At 45.2% G+C, this 22464-nt stretch overlaps 1 protein-coding gene across 21 annotated transcripts in view; it reads right to left on the reverse strand.

Annotated features, from left to right (window-relative positions):
- The window catches only part of Znf618 (zinc finger protein 618), a 165465-nt gene extending 150429 nt beyond the window's left edge, over positions 1 to 15036 (reverse strand). For 19 of the 21 annotated variants that reach the window (XM_020160354.2, XM_020160353.2, XM_020160355.2 and 16 more), the window contains exon 1: positions 14914 to 15036. In XM_020160354.2, the coding sequence (XP_020015943.2) occupies positions 14914 to 14946 (33 nt within the window). In that variant the 5' untranslated portion in view covers positions 14947 to 15036. Of the gene's footprint in view, positions 1 to 3845; positions 14430 to 14913 lie in introns of those variants that run through there. The other 2 variants (XM_074051207.1, XM_074051206.1) reach the window with 2 other exon arrangements.
- Between the last annotated feature and the right edge of the window lie 7428 nt (positions 15037 to 22464).

The raw sequence follows: 22464 nt of genomic DNA on the forward strand, positions 1-22464 counted from the left end.
TCATCAGCTTCTCGGCCATCTGTGCTTCTTCTTCACAGAAATGTCTAAGTCATTTGCCCATTTTTAAATTGAGTTACATATTTTGTTGATTTGCAAGAGTTCTTTATATATTCTGGATAATAATTTTTTATCAGATATATATGACTTGCAAATATTCTCTGCACATCTGTAGGTTGCCTTTTCATTATAAATTCTTAATGTGGAAAAAAATATTTTTGGTTCTTGAGACAGGGTCTCGCCATGTAGCCCAAGCTGATCTCAAATTCTTCCCCTCTCCTGCCTCAGCCTCCCGAGTGCTGCAATTATAGGCATGAACCATAAATCTTTTTAAGTCACACACACACACACACACACACACACACACACACACACACACATCCAAAAACAAAAGTGTAAATATTTTTAAAAGTAAGCATTTTATTTGACTATTCCTAAATAGCATTAACTCAGCTTTAAAATGACACATTGGAGAAAATAAAAATTGGAAGCTAAAAACAAAGATTCAATATGTCAAAAATCCAAATCACTTCAAAAAAAAAGCTCATAAACACCCAAGAGAAAAATGGGCAAAATAGCTGAACAGGCATGTCACAAAAGAAGCAGCACAGGTAATTAATAAAAACATGCCATCAGATAGTCAACCTTACCTGTTTGCCAACCAGGCCATCAAAGGTCAAAAATACTGGCAATACAAGTGATGACCAAGATGTACAAAGTGAGCACTCACAATGTCACCGTAGAAATGTAGACCTCTTGGGGACACTGGGCAAGTTCTGTCTACTTGTAAAATGTACATCCCTTATGGCCTGGCAATCAGTTTTCCAGAGTGATGGTAAAGACATTCCCATACTAGTAAGAAACACCATTTATAAAAAGCTGTTTCTCACAGGGTGAATTATAGTAATAAAAAACAGAAATGACCAAAAACCAATAGGGTACTGAATGTGGGGACACAGAATAGAAATACAATGTAGTCAGAAAAATAATAAAGATGTATATGAGTTGATAATGAAAGATACCTTTGAGTCTGAAAAGAAAAAGGAAAGCAAGCTAGTGAACACCATGTGGAATACCACCCCGTTTGTGTAAAACCCTAATCATATATACTTAACTATGTGGAAATGACTTGAAAAATGTCATCAAAATGTGAACAGTGGTTATCTCAGGGTTCAGGTGATTTGTTTTAAAGAATCGTCTTCCTACTTTTCAGGACTGCTTGAATGTTTTTGTAATGAATGTGTTATTGTTATGGCCAGGAAAAAAAAACCTATTTCTACTTGGGAAAAAAAAAAAAAAGGAATAGGGAAGCAACTCTTGGAGAGACATTTCACACTCAGAAACCAGACTGGACTGTCTCTACGGAGGCAGCCCAGGACGGGGAAGTTAGGAAATCCTGAGTTCAAGTCCTGGCCCTGACTTGAACTCAAGGTTGCTTAACCTTGGGGCGAATCACTTAGCTACTCCATGCTGTGGCTTCCTCCATAAAATAAAGATGATAAGAATTCTGTGTGACAGGGTTGCTCTGAGGATACAGGCCAATACTGAGTAAGTTCTTGATACTATTCTCCCTTTGAACCCATTATTAAAAGCTCCTAGACATGTATCTGGGCTCTGGGTGACTGAATGGAATAGATGGATGGACAGTCATATGAGAAGATAGATTTCTGAAGGATAGGAAGATGGGGTGGGTAGATGGATAGTTGGGAGACGGATGGAGAGGAAACCTCTAGACAGACTGGTGGACAGTGGCCTATATCTTCCAAAGATGGCCACATCAGTGTGTCTCTTATCCTTCGGGCTCCATGTGATGCTGATGCTCCACATTAGACAGACTTGGACACAACTTTGTAACTGCCTCAATCAACAAAATGTGGTGCTGCGTGCTGGTAGCTCATGCTGTAATCCTAGATACTCAGGAGGCAGAGATCAGGAGGATCACAGTTCGAAGCCAACCCAGCTAAATAGTTCGCAAGACCCTATCTCAAAAAACCCTTCACAAATATAGGGCTCGTGGAATAACTCAAGGTGAAGGCCCTGAGTTCAAGCCCCAATACCACAAAACAACAACAACAACAAAAAAAAACCCAGAATGCAGTACAGTTACACTGTGCTGGACAACTTTGGGGGCTAGGTCAGAAAAGGTAATATTGCACCTGCCTGGTATGCTCTCTCTCACAGTGCATGCACTTCAGAGCCTCAAGAGGTCACATGACAAGTCTAGCCAGGTATGAGGCCTCCACACGAAAAGACTCAGCTGTTTGAGTCTTCAAATCCTGGCAACAGTGAGAGTAGAGAAATCCCAGTCACCACAAGACCATGACCACAGACAGACCCTGAGCCAGAACCCACCAACTGAGCCACTTTCAAATTCCTCACTCACAGAACCCATGAGGGACCATAAAGGATGATTGCTGTTGTAAGCCACTGAATTCTGGGGAAATCTGTTACAGAGCAGCACAGAAATAGAGGGTGAGGCAAATATCCGTGAGTGGGAAGATGGAAAAGGACTGAGTTCTGGCGCCAGCACCATCCTGCTCTAGGTATCAGCCTTGTCCTGGGCATTTCTCTTCCTGTCCAATGGCCCACTGCTTACCTAAGTCATTCAAATCTTCTCAACTCAGCTGTTTATATTTCCAAAAGTCAGCCTTCCAAGCTCTGATTCCCTAACTGCCCTCCTATTCCTAGAAACTGAGGCCCATAAAGGGAAAAGATTTACCCAGGACTGGAGACCAGACTTCCTGCCCTGAAGTCCAGAGCTGTTTCTCCTCCAACAGTCTGTGGGCTCCAGGTATCCCCGGGGTTGAGTCCTGACTCCACCTCTCGCTGCCTGTGACATCCCATTAGGACAGCAAGCAATGCTACTGGCCCTGGCTGGGACACACCAGCACTCTTGGCTGCAAACGTACCTTACATCTGTCTGGGCATAAATTTGCATTCTGAATCCAGGAGGCCCGGATTCCAAGTATGTCAAATGTAATTAATTACAGCAAACCTTCTGCAACTGTTTTCAAACGTGGTATGAAAGGCTTTGGCTCATGGAACACACAGCCCACTGATCTGCTGAAGCACACAGGAGCTGGGGAGGAAAGCCAGGGAGTCCCGGCTCAGAGCTGTATGGAGCAGGGAGTGCAGCTTTCCCAACCACCATGATTCAGAAGGGCCCACCACAGCCAAGGTGAGGGGCAGGGCCAGCAGGGTATGAAGGACCTGAGTTCAAGTGCAGCCCAGTCACCAAATCCACATCCTGCAGGAGTTACTGCACCTTCCCTGACTGTAGATGGAACAAGATCTTACACCTGAATCTGAATTCCAACTGCCACTTACCCACCTGTATAACCTTGGGTAACTCCTTTTACCTTTGAATCTCAACTTCTTCCTTACATTAAAAAAAAAAAAAATCAAAACATAATCCTGAAAAGTTGGGAGGTGGTTGTACTACATGAGAAAATAGATGTTAAATGCTTAGCCCAGTGCACAGCATATAAAGAGCACTCAGCAAATGTACAATGGTTAAGTTTCAAGACAGAAAAATTCCATTGCAAAAACAGTAAGATATGCCAGGCACCAGTGACTCATGGCTGTAATCCTAGCTACTTGGAAGACTGAAATCAGGAGGACTATGGTTGAAGGCCAAGCTGGAAAATAGTTAGACCCCCACCTCCAAAATAACAAGAGCAAAATGGACTGGAAGTGTGGCTTAAGAGGAGTCCTGAGTTCAAACCCTAGTCCCACCAAAAAAATAAAAATAAAATAAAGTAAGATAAGTAAGAATGCTAAACTTCAAGCTTTTGACAGAGTTTCTGATTTAAAAAAACAAAATTGTATGTGTAAGAATAAATCCTAACCCATGGCTCAGATTCCTTCAGGGCAGGCGTGCTGGGCTGGGAAGTCAGATTCAGCGCTTCTCCCCCTTGGTTCTGTCATCCCTCTCCAGGTCTCTGAACCAGGCTGGAGGTGGGGAAGTACACAGCCATCCTCCTGCCACCTCTGCTCCTGAAGACAGCATGCCCTCTGGATCTTTTAGAAGCCCTACTTCCAAGTGATAACAGGGAAAAAAGTGTTACTCAACAAAAGCATGGTTTCCATTTCCCCACCCCAGGACCCAAAACCCACAGCCTGAGTGTGACCTGGGTCTCTTTGTCCAATCTGCCCTGAAGCACAGCCCAATTCAAAGACTAAATAGACCTTAGGATTGGGGGGCAGGCAGAGAAGTTGTCAAGGGGTTATCTTTGAGATTTGTGTCTGCTGGTCTTGGATTTACTTTCTTCCCAAGTGCTTAACTTGTGTTTTAAGGGGAAACTGCTGTTTTCCCCAAAATTACTAATCCATGCCTCTCTCCTCCCTGTGTGTCCCTTCCTCTCACAAATTCCCATTACCCCCTCTATTTTCACCACGAAGTGATGCTGGAGCCCACATCACTCCACCATCACCAGCACCATCATCATCCTCAGTCTCCTCCAAGTCTGTGTCCTGAGGCCCATCCAGATAGCTGCTGAAGCCCCTGAAGGACTCTAGGTAAACCACTTCCTTCCCTGGGGTTCCACCTCCTCACCGACAAAGGGTTGATCTATTAAATCAACACTAGCTAATCGAAATACAATAGGCATCACACGGAAAATTTCAAAGTTCCCTGTGGCTTACATTATTTAACAAAAAAAAGGATAAAGAAACTGGTGAAATTAATTTTAATAATGTATCTTATTTAACCAAATATAGAAAATATAATCATTTCAAGCTGTAACGAATGTTAAATAATTAAAACTGCTAGGGTTGTTTTCTTACTAAGTCTTTAAAACCCATGTGGACTGACTAGCCATGTTTCAGATGCTAACAGTCACTCTCGGACAGTGGCTTCCAAGATGTATTAGACAGCAGAGGCTCAAATAATCTCCAATGAGCCTTTTTTGGCTCTAGACTCCTCCAATTAAAGAGCAGCCTCCCAACAAATTCCACCTAAGGCTAGGAGCACCCAGGGGGCTCCCTTCCCAGAGGCCTCATTTCAGGCCAGTTTCAGTTTTATTTCAGATCAGTTTCACTTTCTGCTTTTCCAGCATCCATTAGAAGAAACACCCACATAAACACACTTAAATTTTTATATTTTTCCCAACTGATGAAATGTAAAAAAGAAAATTCTCCAACATTCAAATATGTCTTCATCTATTTTCTTTGGGCATTCCAAGTGTTCTGATAATGTCTACTTGGCTTGCAAAACTCTTACGCCCAAAATAAATCAAGACACATTTCCCTGCAAAATTTTATGCAACAAAAATTTCCATCCTCACTACCCCAATTTTCCAGAAAAATATTGGGGCAGATGGGAGCTTGTATGGCAGGACTCAAAGTGGAGAGAGTTCCTCAGGCCCACTGTTGTGGACATCAGTGCATGAGCCAAGGTTTGAGTTAGAATTTAGTAACAAGTGCAAGCAGGGGTTGCTGAAAGCCATCAGGAGCCTCCTCCACACCATTCCACCTATGGGGGAGACAGCACGCTTCATTCCTCTCCAGCCCCCACCCAAGCCCAGGGCTGGCCCCTAGGAATCACAGATGGGACCCCCTAACCCAGGGCACCCTTCAAGAAACTGTGGAGTCTACCATTTCCTATAGCAGCCCAGAGAGCCAAGCAGCACCTGACTCCACGTATTCTCGTTAGCTTATATGAAGCCCCATCCCGCTTTGTCAGCCAAAATATTTATATTATTTTTCTGTCGACTCAATGCCATTCTCACCTCAGCCTCTCTCCTCTTCTTTTTAAGAAAAGGAGTCTTTACCAACGTTTCTCCAGGAGCTGGCTGTTCCTGAAGCACTTTTCAGCTGTTACTCCACAGGTGGCCTCTGGAAGTCTGGCAGGGTGCAAGAGTGAACAATCTTCCTTCCCACTTCACAGGTAAGCAAGGAGAGGCTGTCAGGGGACCCAGTGGCCAGTGCCTCCCCGGGTGAGGCAAGCCACATGCATGACTGACACATGGGAGAAGACTGAAGACTTCAGCACAGAACCCTGGAAGGACCCCAGAATTCCAAATTTTTTAAACCCTAGACTAGAAAAATGATAACATAAAATACGAGGAGATAAGTAAGGGACCAATTTACCTTGTGGGCACCAGTCTGTGACTGTTGCTGTGCACATTTACCCAACATGGCACTAAAAATCAGTGATCAGTACTGGGTATAAAAATTAGCATGAATGTGTTAATTCTGACCCATGTTATCTTGCTTCAGTGCTGGAAAGGATTCTTACCAGCCCATTTCTCAGATGTAGAAATGAAGATGCAGAAGGATGTGACAAATTCATCTGTCGGGAATGGGTGAACAGCAAACATGTCACAAACCCAGGTCACTATTCAGGAACCTTCATCCATATTGTACCAGAAAGGATGGACACCCCTCCAGCCACAGAGCCCCGCCCCCAACCCCCTCTCTCCACCAGCAGCTCCCCTTTGAAACCTGATCACTCCATGATCAGGCTGAGAAGCAGGTCATCCAGCCCTGCTCTGATGACAGCCCCAAGGGTATCTAATTATAACAAGGAAGAGAGGGGCCAGGATTCTCTCACTACTCCTCAAGACCAAATTAGCTGTAATTCCTTTTGACACAGTGAATGTGCATATAGCAAGAAAGGCACTGGTTAAGGAGTTAAGAAATCTGAAGTTTTTAATCCCATCTCTTCCTGAGTACTGAAGTTTGGTGTGAGTCATTCTACCTTCCTTCCACAGCCTCAGTTTCTCAGGTTGTGTGTTGGGGATGGGGAAGGAATGACCAGATCAGGAAGAACAAATTGGCTTTATGTCTCATACTAAACTCAGCTGACTGGTAGCAGCTGAGTACTGAGAAGCACTCTGAGGCCACTGACCAGACTTACGCATGGAAAAGAACGCTGTGATTGATTAGTGATGTCTGCGAAAGACTGGAAGATGGGAAGGGGCCTCATGGGTGTTACCTGTTTACCATCCCTGCACTCGAGGACATACAAAGAAGTAACACACTGAAAGTGAAAAGCCCTTTGCCTGCTACAAAGTTTTTTCTCACACATCTCACAACCCTGTGCATCACCATCATAGTGGTCATCATCGTTATCAATAGTTTTATCATTCCCCACATGACAGATAAGAAAGATAAGGTGCAGAGAAATGCTTTGGCAAAGATCACAAAATGATTAAGTGGTGGAACCAAAAGGGCAGCCAAATCTTATCCCTCCAAATTCAACCTATTCATTCTGCTCTTGGAAATGGCACCCTGGTTTCTGCCATTGGAGGGACAGTACATCTGTGTCCTTCTGCACAGAAGGCCTATTTCAGGGTTTCTACTCTTTCCCATTGACTGTTTACACCTTTTAGAGGAAAAGCAAAATTATGAAACTCACCCAAAGACATGGCAGGAAAGAGGTGCTAAGTTGGAATTCCAGGTGCTTCTTCCCAAGGTGAAGTCTTGCCTCATAGCACAAGTAGAGAAATGGAGCCCAGAAAAAGTGAGGTAAAAGAGAGCAGTCTGGAACTCCCCAGGGTCACAGCACACCCCACCCAGAACAAGACACCCTGCTTCCTAAGCTCCTGAGATTATAAAGTGCATGCTCAACTTTTTGAGAAGAAAAACGAAGAGGGAGAAAGTGGTTGCTAAAATAACACACAGCTGCAAGACACCCACATTTCAGGAATATGAAAGTGTAGAAAGGGGACACTGAGGACAAGTGGTCCGTCTTAAACCAGGATCCTATGCTAACTTGCTTGAGCTGGGCAATAAAGGGTTAAAAATAATGGCACTTTACATAAAACTTACTCTCATAAATTTTCTGTTGATATTTGGCATCTGTAAACCAGAATCCAACCAAAGATAGGGTCTGGTTGAACAATCAATCACACATTTAGCTAGTTCAAGTTTAAGGGGCCCATCTTCTGCAAACAGCCCCATCATCCAGTTCCTAAGCACATGGCTAAGAAGACAACCTCCTCGCAAAAACAGCCCACTGCCAGGCACTCCCACCTCCCTGGAAATGCTATAGCCTGCTCACCAGCCCTGTGAGTCAGCCATCTGGATGGTGACCCCACTAGCACCCCATCCATTCTAAAGGAACACTGCATACAGAATGTGTGAATAGGGCAGTAGCATAAGCAGTCAGGGGAACTTTTTAAAAATTCCCCAAGACATGTGCAGTCAAAGAAAGCATTTTCCCGCCAAAGGATCCCACTTGAACTTACTATTCCAAGGAAGCCTTGGGTTTCAGAGCCAGCTGTAAGAAAATGTGGCTCCCTAAGAAGACACTGGTTTTCACCAAATGGCCAAACCCAAGCTGATTATCCACTCTTCACTGGACTGAGATCTGACTGAGCTATTTCTAAAAGTCAAATTAAGTCATCAAATGTTTATTGAGCTGGAGTTCTGTGCCAGACCCTAAAATGAGTAAGCCATGATCTCTCCCCTCAAGGAAGTCACCAGTTGGCTGGAGAAGCAGAAAGGCAAACAACCAGCTCTCATCTGCTAGCCCACAGGGTTTGGGAAGTACCAAGGGGCAGGGAAATTAACTCTACCTGGGAAGAAGAAGCCCAGCTCCTCTCCAGGCTTCTCGTTCTTCATGGGCAAAAACGAATGCAGGAAATGGCATAAAGGCAGGATAATGAAGTTTTATGTCTTTTAGAGACTGTGCCACAGCTCGGAAACAAATCCAGAAATATTCGAGGAGCTAGAACATTCCTGGAATGACAGCACTAAGAAGACTTTGACATAAAAGTCTCATCCTAGACCATTTGGAAGCAACAGGGGAAAAAAAAAAAAAAAAGGTATATATACTTTCTGGTGCCTAACTCTGCCACTAAAGATAAGCCACCAAGTTTCCAGAACTACCCAAAATGGCATAGGTGAGACGAAGTCTTCCCAGACAGAGACCTATGGGCCACTGGGTCAAGAGTCAACTAACAACTAACTTAGTTAGTCAACTAACTAAGGACCTTGACCTGGCTGAATATTTAACATTTGCCTCTTCATTTAATCATATAACACCCTTAAAGGTCAGGATTGTTACCCACCCACCCCCAGATGCAAAAGTTATGGTTCCAAAACTAGAAATGACTTTCCCAAAGTAACACAAAGCTAACCACACCATGAGGCTGGATTTCAAACTCTGGTCTGGCTGACCTCAAATCTAGCTTTCCATTCTGCCAACTGGGTGAATGTCACAAACTTTCTATGTGTCTGACCTCAGGCCCACCCTGCAAGAATTTCTTCATAATTCCATGTTTTCAATTACAAGATGATTTCTTTGACAGCCCATCTTTTGCCCTTGAGCTCCTCCCTCCCCTGGGGCCTCCACCCTGGGTCCTGGCCACCTGCTATCTTTTTATATCTTCATCCCTCTTTCAAGCAACACTTGATTTAAAACCCACACGCAATGACTGTCCCTTTCCCACACTTCTCAACTTCAGCAGGACACGTGCTACGCCACACCATCTTGGAGTTTCCAGCCCTCGTTTGTCATTCTCAGCTCCAGTATCTGGCCCAACCCTGGCTGAAGACTGCTTTGGGCCAAAAAGAAGGGAAATGTGGACCACTTTAGCCAAGAGGGGTTACATGGAGGGACCTCATCACCACTAGAGGCTAAAAGGCCTTCAGACAGTACTCAAGGAGTAAGTCCCACCAGCAAAAACAAGGTCAAAGACATTGCTTACCCTCAGAGGCCAGCCAGAAGGTGACCACATGGAATATAAGTCTGGTCCTGCACTATCCACTCTGGTAGCCACTAGCCACACGTGACTGCACATTAGATACAGGAAAGGCAGGTGGGCAGAACTGAGATTCGCCAAAGGAGGAAGATGCACACGGATTTCCAAGTCTTACTTAATCCCCCCAAAAAGTGCAGAACGTCACATTAATAACTTTTTACATTGATGGCATGTTGAAATGATAGTTTTGTGCACATACTTACTTTACTAAAATCAACATCAACTTTCTTTTCATTCCTTTCAATACACTACTAGAAAATCTTAACTCATACACATGGCTTGAACTTGTGGTCTGAATTCTATTTCTATTGGCCCACACAAGTCTGACACATCTAAAAGACGAGGAGACTAAGGCAGCAATTCTGGAGGTTTTGAGAGAGTTCATTCACACAAAAATACAGACTCACACAGAGACTGGTTAAAACTTAAATATAGCACCGACATAGATGGAACTTCCCACGGAGAGAGGGCTTTCACGATACCTTCCATCTCCTCTCCAGCAAGGGGACCAGCAACCAGGCTGCCTTAAAGTCAGCCAGAACCTGCCTGTCCAGTCCCTGCAAAGCCAACAAGCTGGGGTTCCTGCCTGACCACCCATGCAACTGAGTCTTCACAGCTAGTCCTTGAGGCTGCTCACACAGGGGACAAAACATTTAGCACAGGACACTTACCCACAGGGTTCCCCTCAAGTCAACTAAGTAGTAAATGAGAAGATAAAGTGCAAGCTATAATAAAGTATAGGGCATCCTGGGGCTCACCCAGTGCCTTTCCAACTCTTTTGAGTGTGACCCATGGGAGAAAGTGTATTCCACATTCTACACATACATCCACAAACAGAAATAAAACAAGTTTCATGAGACAGTACTTCCTATGCCTCTGCTGCTCTGTGCCCCTCTACTCTATTCTGTTCTCTTTTTCTTTAATACTGACTGTGACTTACCAAATTGGCTTTACAACCCAGGGATGGAAGGTGGTTGGAGGGCCAGCCTGGGTACGGTAATTAAGAGGTACCCTCTCCACTCTGATTGCTACTGCTATTTGACCACTGCAGTGTTTTCTCCAGAATGTGGGAGTCCACACACAGCCCCAGAAGCCTTCTCAACACACTGATCCAGGCAGCCACAACCAATCCCCTGGAGTTACAATCAGAGAGGAAACCAGCTTATTACTATCCTTGATCGGACTCAAAGTGCTCATTTTACAAACATGATCATTGTTTCCTGGGGTCCAGCAGGAAAATGTGATTTTTCCAAGGTCACACAGTAAGACCTTGAGAGAGCTAGGCATCCTGAGTACCCACAAAGCCACTTCACACCACCAAGAGAGAAGACACACTTATATGAAACATGAATAGATTATGGAAAACATTGAAAATTTCATATGACCAAGAAGAGTCAGCTTATCTACATCCAGCAACAGGGCAAGGAAGTTCTTGTCACCCACCAAAGACAAGACATAAGGATTCTGAGGACAGGGGTAGCAGCATGCCAAGAGCTGAGCCACAGGTGGGAAGAAAGTGTATCAGACATGGAAAGAGTTTAAAACTACTTCTCAAAGAAAACAAACCATTGGCTGTTTGGCTTCTAAGACCAAGGAGAGGTCAGGCTTAACACTGACCAGCGATCTTTTTGCTCCCCTGAAAAGCAAGAACCCTTGTTCAAGTGTACCTCTGTGCAGGGCTGAAAGTATAAGCAAGTCATTTTCCCTCGCTTAGTCTGAAGTCAAGCTATAAAGCAGGCCCTTGAAATTTCAAACGTTATTAGAAACAAAAAATTAAAAAAAAAAAACCTCCTTAGGCAGAAAAGCAAAACATTAAGTAATAAGAGTCTCCACTATGAAACTGAGTATAAATGATCTTTCACCAAAATAACTCAAGCCATCATCAAATTACCACCCCTCAAGTCCAATTTGCCAGATCTTTTGCCCAATATTATAAGAAACTGATGAATAGACACAAGCTAATAAAAATTAGCTCTTACTTATATCCATTTCTGGCCACACTTCCATCTGAAAGAGGAGTGGAGAGAGAAAAGGCCCAGGTCAAACCTCAATCCAGAGACACCAATAGAAACAAAAGGAAACTAGCCCCGCCCCCAACAGGACCATCACGCACTTCTATTTCCTTTACAACAAACATGATCAGAATAACCAATTCTGTAAGGAAAGAAAAAAAAAAAAAAAACAGGCCTATCTACAGAAATGATTTTTCCATTTCTAGCCATGGGTTCCTTTTAAACCATTAGACAACAGAACAAAATTTCATCAGAAATAATGAAAGAATCTGACTTGTATCAGGAGATTCCAGGCCACACAAAGAGACATGCTGTAATATTTTTATTCCTTGCACCAGAAATAACCTGTTATCTACAAGACTGACTTTTCCTCAGATGCCTCTACCCTACCCCTTTGCAACCATCGCTTATTCAGTCGTCCTCCATCACTGCTAAACTTGGGCCTACTGCCTCATGAGGCTTCCAGAGCCCCTTAGAAATTATAAATTCCTTGACCGTCCTAAGCATCGGCCTAAATAATTCAACAGAAAAAAAATTTTAATTATGCTACTAAAAAAAAAAAAAAAAAAAACTCATTCCAAATATGTCAGAATGTGGCCAGTCAGCCCTGAAGGATTTCGTTACTAAAAAAATAAAATCTCCCAAATGCAATGGTGACGACGGGGAATGTCAAACCTGTGCCCCTGTCAAATGCATTTTGCACAATTAGTATCCCCTTAGAAATCCAATTTCCATAAAATAGAGTTGGGAAGCTGTGGATGGGGGGCCACCCACCAGTTCTTCCCAGACCAGATGGTAGCTGGCCACAGGAGTCTGGGGTCTCGTACCCTTGCCCTGTGTGACTATGATCTTGCACCCCCCCCACAAGGTCCTCCTGCCCCTGCAAGTACTACCAATAGACTCCTCTCGAGTCAAAAATCTAAAACTTTTTTTTTTTAATGGTTCAAAATCCTCAGCAGTTCTAGTCAGATACTAACTTATCACAAATGACCCTTCTTCTTTTGATAGGGGCCTGATTTTCATCTGTCAGAGTTCAGTTCAGTCAAAATTTGTGTTCTGAAAAAAAAATTTTTTTTTCTTTTTTGTTTCATCTTCATAGGATTCATTTGGAGGAAAATCTTCACATCAAATACTGTTTATAGAGATGTTTTCGTATTCCAAAGGCAAGTACCTTTGGGTTTGGCTTTTCTTTGTATTTTGATTTTTTTTCTCTTTTAAAAAAAATAATAAATTTTGCTGCTAGAATCAGCTGAGTTGCTGTTTTACCCCATTTCTTCAGCAAAGTGTTCTACCAGGGAACATGTGTAAGAATCAGATTTTTCATCTCTCTGCCCATCCCTCTTAATCTTTTTGTTGTTGTTAGATCAGCAAAATTTGTGCTTTTTGTTGGTCACAGCACCCCCCCCCAAATGATCAAGGCTAACAGATTTCCTTCCGTTTCGAAAGTAATCTATTTTTTTTTAAAGATACCAAATGTTAATAAATTAACAACCCCACATCACAATCAAAAAGGCCTGAAACCAATCTAGGTATTTTTTTTAAATAATAATAATAATAAAATTTTTCCAATTGGAAGAGTGAAAACAACAGAGAAGGGAAAATTTTCTTCATCAGAAAGGATTTCTCATTCCTTGTCTTCATCAATTGATTCAGACACATGTCATAAAAAAATGGGCTTCTCTGAATCCACTGTTAGTTTTTTCATAATAATGTTAATTATGCATATCTTATTTTAATGGCGGTCTCTCCTGCAAATCTGTGGACTACTCAATTTGTGTAACATATGAATTTACATTTTTTTCTCTCTGAATATTGCTCAAAAAAGATTCCTGACATTTTCTCTATTAAACAACAACAAAAAAGAAATGCCTAGACCTTTCAGGAAACAAAATCAGAAAACAGTCATAATTATTCCATCAAAACAAAAAAAACACACGCAAAACCCAACAAATACAGAAAAAAGAAAGATAGGATTTCACTCTAACTTTTCCAGTTTCTGTTTTTCTTTAGAATCTTAGGATTTAAATGCAGTAAAATGTAAATGCAAAATTAAAAAAAAAAAAAAACTACAATTTTTGGGTGTGTCCAAAGCCAACATTTTATGATCTGTTTTCTCTTTTAAATCCTTCCTCCTTGAAAATGGAAAACTTTAAATATTGCCAAATGGTAAAATTAGTCATTTTTGCCCACTGAGCTAACCGAGTTCCAAATTACAATGAAGTACAATTTCTAATTGCTTCATAAAGCCAATTCTCCCAGTTTTTCCTAAAGTCAACAATTTCTCTCTTTTCCTCATTCCAATTACTTTTTTTCCCAAAGTAAAATGAGTTGGGTAGCCAAATTGACTTTGCTTTTAGAAGGTTTTTTGCTTTCTCCCCTTCAAGTACTGAATTCATTCAAATTCCAGCTTAATTTTCATTTAACATATTATCTTGGCTTCAGAAATAAAAATTGTCTGCACGCTCCTACAAAAATCGAAGTGAAAATTTTCACTCCCAAAAAGAAAAAAAAAAAGAATCTCTTCCTCCCCTGCACTGCCTGGTAGCACAAACTTTTGAAAAAATAAGAAATAAAAAATATTTCTCTTCAATTTTAATTTCTTTTTTTATTTACAAAATAGTATCCTCTAGGTGGCGTCGTTTTAATGGGAAAAAACTACCGTTTGAAGAAAAATTAGAAAAAAAAAATTGAGAAAGGGAAATATGGCCTAAAAAAAAAAAAAAAAAAGATTGTTGCAAAGATGGGGGGCCTGGAAGGGGCGATCTCCGGGGGAGGGGAGGGGGTCAGGAGGGGACCCCGAGTGCTGAGGCTGCCAGGGGGAAATTGCAAATTTGGGGGGGAGGGGGGAGCGCTGGAAGGGGTTGCATTTTTGCAAAATGTGAATTGTCCAAACTGCAATGGCTGCTGCGCTCTCTCGCCGCTTTGTTTTCTGGGCTCCGGTCCGAGCCCGGGGCTGCAGGGGGCACCGGGTGGGGGTCCGGCCAGGCACACACCCTCCCCGCGACCCGCGCCCACCCCGCAGCGTTTGGGGGAGGGAAAGAGGGGGGAGCTCCCGGACCCCGGCCCTCCCGGCTGCGCCCACAAAAAAGCCCGCCCGCGAGCCGAGCACCCCGCAAAGCCGGCGTAGCCCCGCCAGCCCCCCGACCGGCCCCGGCCCCGGCCCCGCGCGCGGCGCCCCCCCGGCCCCCGCGTACCTGCGGAGCCGCCGCGCCGCCCGGCTGGCTCATGGGTCCGAGCGGGAGGAGGCGGCCCGGCGCGTCCTGCTCCTCCCGGGCCGGGCTGTGCCGCGCGCACAATGCCAGTGCCGCCGCCGCCGCCGCCGCTGCCGCCGCCGCCGCCGCCGCCGCCGCTCCCTCCTCAGCCCGCCCGCCCCGCTCGGGCCGGGGGGGCGGGGGCCAGGGGCGCGCGGGGGGGGGGGGCGCCGGCCTCGCCCCCACCCCGGCCCGCGCCGGCCCGCGCCGCCGCCGCCGCCGCCGCCCAGCCGCCCCTCGCGGGCCGCTGCCGCCGCCCCCCGCGCCGCCGCCGCCGCCCCCGCCGGCCTCGCCGCGCGCGCAGCCCGGGCCTCGGCCTCGGCCTCGGCCTCCGCGCCACCGGCCTCCGCGCCGCACACAAAGCCGGCGGCCCCGGGGCGCGCCCGCAGCCGCCCCCCAAACTTTCCCGCCCCGCGCTGCCTGCCCCCCTCCAAGTGTCATTTGCTCCTTAGGAGAAAAGTTTGGGGAGCCGCTTTTGGTGAGACGCAAAGGGTTAATGGGAACTCTTTACCCCTCTCCAAACCCCCCTCTACCCCCCCAAAAAAGTTTCCTAGAGCGGCTCTGTGACTGAATATTCTTATTGCCCCTTCCACCCCTCCCCAAATATCTATGAAATAAGGTAAGTTTGGAAAGCGGCCCGCGGTCCCACAGAGGGGATGAGGGAACTCTTAATAGCTCCCCCCAGCAAGAGTGAGCTCAAATATTTGAGAAGCTGCTTGTATGTGAAATGTCACTGGGCAACTATTCTTACCTACCCCTGCCACATTTTTTAAAAATCCTTCATTTTAAAAGCTCAAAACACTGGCCGTGGTGTATGATAAGAGGTCACAGGTTAATGAGGGGTTAGCCCCTTCCACCAAATCCCCCAGGAAAATTTCTGTGTGAGGTAAAGCAAGGAGGACGCTACTTTCAAACATCCTAAAAATGAAATCGTTTTAATGCTTTTATTTTTGAGTAAGTGCCTCTTGATGACTTAGGAAGTCTTAAAGGGGATTTGTTTGGTCTGTTTTCTCCCTCTCTCTCCCCCCAAATTTTTTTTCTTTTTTTTTTAAATTGCAAGTATGAAGGCCCTGCCCTACCGGGAAGCAATGGGGATTACTGGATCCTTCCTACATCTCACACAACTGATTGATTTTTAGAATAAAAAGTTGAAGAATTGCTCATCTATGAGACGAGAGGTAACCCAAAATCTTTCTTTACTCCTCCCCAAGAGAAAACAGTAAGAGTACTTTGTAAAAATGGGAAGCATTGAAAATTACGTGAACAAGGGTCTTTTTGTCTTCCCCCACCTTAAAAAATCAAATGTTGCTAGGGTTTTTTGTTTTATTTTGTTTTGTTTTATGTTTAAAGAATGAAATCAATATGAGACAGGAAGGGTTACAGAATTTCCCCCCTACGACTTCCCCCAAACTTATTCTTCTTCAAATGCCCTCCTCCCTGAAGAATTTATCTGTGGGATTAAGAAACATAACTCACATACCCCCACACACACACTTAATGAACACACACACCAAATTAAGAAGAATCTTCTAATGACGTCCCAAACCATTCCTCTTCCCGCCAGCCTGGCAAGTGCCTGGCAGAGTTTTGGCAGCCTCTGCCAAGGCTGGTGTAATCAGACATTAAGGGGAGCTGGCAGCCGGCACAGCCTGGCAGAGTTGGGCTCTGTGGCACCCTCGACATAGGTGCTGCCAGGCAGCCCCCTGCCCACCTGCCTTTCATCTACCAGGTGACTGGGCCTTGTGCCTGGAGAGAGGTCTCAGGGTCAGTGTCTTTCTGACGCTGTCTCTGCATGATGGTTTCTGGGCACCTGCCTCAATACCAGGCCCTCTCGTATGCCTAAACCTGAGGCCCCAAAGTAGACAGAGACCCAAAACAGCATGGTGTCTCTGTCGCCATGACCCAGAGCTGTGGGGTACCAAGACAAAAACCCTGCCCTGGGAGTCAGGAAAACTTAATCACAGTACATATTCATTGACCATTTACTATGTGCCAGGCACAGTGTGTCTAGCACAGCAGATCCACCATCAAGAACATTTGGACTTGCCCTGACCCTTCTCAAAATTGACCTGTCCTGGAATCACTGGGAGGGCCTGTTTAAATGCAGATTGCTGGGCTCCAACCCACCCTGCCCCACCCCAGAGTTTCTGCTTCATTTGGTCCAGTTTAAGGACAGAGAATTTACATTTCCAGCAAGTTCTCTGGTGATGCTCTGCTGGCCTAAGTGCCAACTTCGAAGTGCACAGGTGCAAGAGAAAGAGTAGGGTCCAGGCTCCCCCTGGAGATGGGGGGAAGGTCAGCGAAGGTTCTAAGAGGAATAGCTCCTGCTTGGCAGTGGGTAGCAGATCTTCCTCCCAGATCTTAGTCAGATAGCAGAGTTCTCTAGAGCAGGGATTCTTAGACAAGTTCCTTGCGTAGGGATTAGGGACCCCATATATTACCCCTTAAGCAAACATGTCTGTATTATGCGTTTTGGGGGAAGAAATCTCTAGCTTTCACCAATTCCTCAGATGGGTTCAGGGACCCCAATCCGGATCTATGGGTGAACTTTCTCCAGGAACCTCTGACCTGAAAAATCCTGTGCTCCTTCTCTTTCTGGAATCATTCCAACCCCTTTTTCTTTCCCTACAACCCACAGGCCAGGGGACACCTGTGCAGAGAGCACCAGAGCATCCAGCCCAGGAGTCCTGGCCTCCTTCACTCTGTCCAGCTGGGCCTCGGAGGGTATACTAAAGGGACAAAGGCTGAACTTGAGGTCTTTCTGACAAAATCCAGTTTGTAATTGAATCCACTTATTTCCCAAATGACTGCAGAAACTACGAAGTCACCTAGATGCCCTGCTCCATCCCTGATCAAAGTAGTAAATATAGTAGAGTCATAGCAAGTGTCCTGAGGACCTGCCCAAGAAAAGTGGCTATGTACAGAGGTGGCTGTGGGCCATCAGATGCACTGTGGTCTTATTGAAGCCTTTCACCTGCAGAGAGCAGGAAGAGCAAGCCCAGCATGATGAGGGGACGCAAATCATGTCACATGAAGGGCTTTGAGGCAAGGACCCTGGCAGATACCAGAAAGGCCCTGGATGGGGTCTGGGGGAAGGTGTGTGGGCATAGTAGCCTGCATACTTTGTAAGAGCCAAGGACTGCTCAGTGATGGAACAGGCTCTAGGGTAAATCATTGACAAAATAACCACTGTAACCAAAGCTCCCATTGGTGGACACATAGTCCAATAGGGACCTGCAAAGGTTCTCCCATCTTCTGAGGTCTGTAGTTCAACTAGATGTACTGGGTTTGTCAAATTCTGGAAACACCTGCATCTTCCACACCCAAACTACTGCCTCAGAACACCAACAGGCATCATGATTAAGAACCCAGGGAGTCAACCCCATTCACCCCTGGCCCTAACCTCACCTTCTCGATCTGAACAATTAATTCTTCTTGCTTCCACATCCTCATCTTCAAAATGGCGCTGACAATATCACCTGCCTCACAGGGGCACTCTGAGGATTAAGTGCGGAACACATGTAAGGTGTCTAGAAAGTGCCTAGTAGGCAGAGAGCATTCCATACCTGTCAGCTGCCCCTCACTGGCTCAGGGATTCTGGCCTCCCGGCTCAATCTCAGGCCTTTATTTTCTGCCTCTGAAAGATAGGATTCTAAAACCTCACACTCTTACCAGCACTCTATTAGTTGTAATCAGGAAAAACAGTCAACTTAAATGATAAATAAGTAAATACTTTTAAAAAGGAAGATGTTATTTTATTAAACTGGCAAGTAGATCATGGTACCCAAGGGCAGGAAATGAACCCAGGGAGTAGAAAATTTTCAGGAACTGAGTTTGTGCTCTCCATCAGTCTGGACCACAGTTCTATTAACATCTCAGCCCTAATTCATTCTCTCTCTCTCCAGGCATCAATCCAAACCCTGAGGAGTGAGGACTGTGATTGGCCAAACCTGATTCAGGTGCTACCAGGAGTGGATCATCCATGGCCAAGGGGACAGGGCCTCACAATGCACAGAGCCTCCTGAGACATCTCCCCGAGGGAAGGGAAGAGGTGTGGTGCTCCAGGTCCCCTCACTAAGGACCATGAGGACTCACTGAGGTGCTTGGCCTGGGATTGACATGGAGACAGGCTCCACATCTCCTCTCTTCATGTTGGCCAAAGCAGATTGAGGATGTTGAGGCTTTGTTGAAGGTGTAAGGGACAGATATCAAGCTTGTGTCACAAGCAGTCAGGGGTTGGGAGATGGAGCAGCCCCAGAAGAGGCCTTTGGGTCCCCAAAAGCATCCAGGGCTTGACTAAAACCTGGTGGGTGCATCTTGGTGGAAAAGGCACCATAAAATCAAAATGGAGGCTGTGAGGGTGGAACAGAATGAAGGCAGGGACTTTGCAGTGTCTTCTTCTGAGAGCTGAGTGGTTTGAAGCCTGAACATCAAGAGAAATGCTCTTTTGTAACAGCCCAGTGCAGGCCACTTGGGCTCCTAAGCGTCACACAGCAGGAGAGAATCCAGTCTTATAAATTCTTATGTGCTCTGTCCAACAGGTTGGCAGCATGTTCTCAGAGATGGACTACTTCTCTGAGGTGGGCCAAGGAAGTACTGTAACCCCCATTTTAAAGATGAGGTATTTGAGGTCCAAGTCATTTGGGCAAACCTGCAAGCAGCAGCTCAGGTGCAGTGTTCTTGCGGGATGCCTCTGTGGAACTTTCCAGAAACTGTAATTGAAATCCACACATTCTTTCAACCATCTTGCTTTCTGGTAGGAAATTTTATTATTTTCCTTCTTTTCATTGCTGTCACTCCCAATCTCCACAGAGGAAGACCTTGGGAGGGGGCTGTGATCAACCAATTGTGACTTGTTTCCCTGAGAGAGGTCGTGAGGAAGTCTCCAGAGAAGCAGGTACCTGATGCCCCAGGGAGGTGAGTCCAGAGAAGACGAAGAAGACCAAGAACTGGAAACCTGCAGACAGAAAGGGTGAGGTCAAGCTGATGGCCCAACCAGGAAGCAAGATCCAGGTCGAGTATGAGCAGCCTGTTCAAGGATTCCATTGAAGCGCTATCATGTATCCACAGCGTATGGTTTGTTTCATAAACGTGTTCGTGGAGCCTGCCATCCCACGAAGTCCAGAGAAGGCCAAGATTTTAATGAAGGTCTCCAGTCTCTGCATTGGACCTGTGCAGGAATCCCTCCTCTGTGACAAATTGTGACATTTGACACAGTAAATGTTTCAGTCTTTTCATCTGTAAAATGGGCAAAATAAGGTGCCTAACACACCGGGCTATTTAAACGCTTAATTTATGTAGTGCACCAACACCTGGTAGGTAATAGTCCTATGCCATAGATTTACATAAGGAAACTGGGGCTCCAGTTACAGATTTTCATAAGGGAACTGGGTGGGTAGGGCTGGAGTCACCTCGTTTGAGTGATTATCCAGCCAAGAAGGGAATAAAGTCAGTTTTGAAAGCAGCTGCCCCAACTCCAGCAGGTTCTGCCCCCCCCCACTGTGGCAGTAATTTTGATTTCAGTTCCACTGGAGATGGCCTGGCCACGAGAAGGAAGGAAGAACAATGAAGACAGCAGGAGCTGGTCCATCTTGTCTCCCAAGACCTCCAATGAAGGCTTCGATCTGCACTTTCTGCCCTGACACATACTTGTGAGTGGGACTGGCTGGCAGTGTGGCAGGGCTCAGGGCTCAGGCTCGGGAGTCAGAGCCAGCTGGGCTCAAATCCCAGCACCATCCCGTCCAGCTGGATGAGCCTGAGCATTTTATGTCACCGTCTCTGCCCCTCAGCTTCCTTAACTGCTAAGTGGGGATAGTAACGTATACGTGCAGGTTTTATAGAAGGGTTAGGAACAGTGATGGCTGCCAGCACACAGTAGGTACTCTTGACATTAGCAATAATGATGCTGATCTTACAATGAGCTCGGTGGGTTTTGTCTGCAAAACCGTGGGTGAAGTGTGCCTGTTGTGACACCTTGGCTATAAAACCATTCAGCTGTGCTCCTCAGTTCTGTCCATTTACAGATGAGGAGAGGGGATCAGGAAAGGGAAGAGGGTGTAACTCACCAGCCATGGGACAGACCCATAGAACACACCTGCCGATGGAACACACCAAGAAGAACTGACATGCTTGCATGGAATTCCTGCCTAAAACACACAAGTCAAATCTAGCCATGAGGAAACATCAGACAACCCCAGATTGAAGGTCAGGCTACAAAACAACTGGCCTGAATCTCCAAAAGTGGCAAATGTTATGAAAGAACAAGTCACTGTTTCACATTAAAGGAAACTAAAGCCAAGCATAGTAGCTCATGCCTGCAATCCTAGGTACTTGGGAGGCAGAGATTCAGAGGATTGCAGCTTAAGGCTAGCCGGAGCAAAAGTTCTCAAGAATCCATTTCAACCAATGAAAGCTGGGCGTGATGCCACTGAACTGTAATCCCTGCTATGCAGGAAGCACACAGGTGTCTCAGAGGCCAGGCTGGCCAGTGCATAAATGCAATACCCTATTTGAAAAATAACTAAGGCAAAAAGGGCTGGGGGCATAGCTCAAGTAGTAGAGTGTCTGCCTAGCAAGTGCAAGGCTTTGAGTTCAAACCTCAGTATCACAAAAAGGGTGAGGAACTAAGTAAGTAAATAAAACAATGAAATAATCCTGGGTCCTAAAGTGATCCTTGATCGCTGTTTTTGGATCCTGGATCAGAGTGAGAGAAAATAATATAAAGGACTGGGGGTGGGGGGAATTGGTGAAATTTCTATGTGAATAATAGGATATGGTATATTTTTGTGTTGATTTTTTTGAATCGATTATTGTTTTGAGTTTGTTGCCCCTAGAAAGCACACATTTTTTTATGTAAAGGCACAAGAGATCTACAACTCTTAAATGGTTCAGGGAAAAGGAATATATAGGCATGGCAGGATGGCTCAAGAGGTAGAGAGAGCACTTGCCTAGCACACGAGAGGCTCTGGGTTTAACCCCCAGTACAGCAAAAAAAAAAAAAAAAAGAAAGAAGGAAGGAAGCCAGGTGCAGCTGCTCACACCTATAATCCTAACCACTCAAGAGGCAGAGATGGGAAAAAATTGTGGTTTGAAACCAGTCAAGGCAAAAGGTTTTCAAGACCCCCATCTCAACCTATAGAAACTGGGTATGATGGCACATACCTGTCATCCCAGCTACGTGGGAAGCTAAATAGGAAAGTATCAGTCCAGTTCAGCCAGGGCATAAATGTGAGACCCTATTCGAAAAATACCTAAAAGCAAAAAGTACTGGCGTCATCGCTGAAGTGTTTAGAGCACCTGCCTAGCAAGCATGAGGTCCTGAGCTCAAACCCAGTACCGCCAAAATAAAAAAGAAGAAAATATGTATGTGTGTGTGTGTAATACATGTGAACATATGTGTATACATAATGCATATGTATGTATGAGTTCCTATATATGCACATTTGTTTCCATATATCTGAATGATAGAGCAATAATGACTGCATGTTAATAATT

This window comes from Castor canadensis, chromosome 13 (assembly GCF_047511655.1).
Source record: "Castor canadensis chromosome 13, mCasCan1.hap1v2, whole genome shotgun sequence".
In the NCBI taxonomy this organism is placed as follows: Eukaryota; Metazoa; Chordata; class Mammalia; order Rodentia; family Castoridae; genus Castor; species Castor canadensis.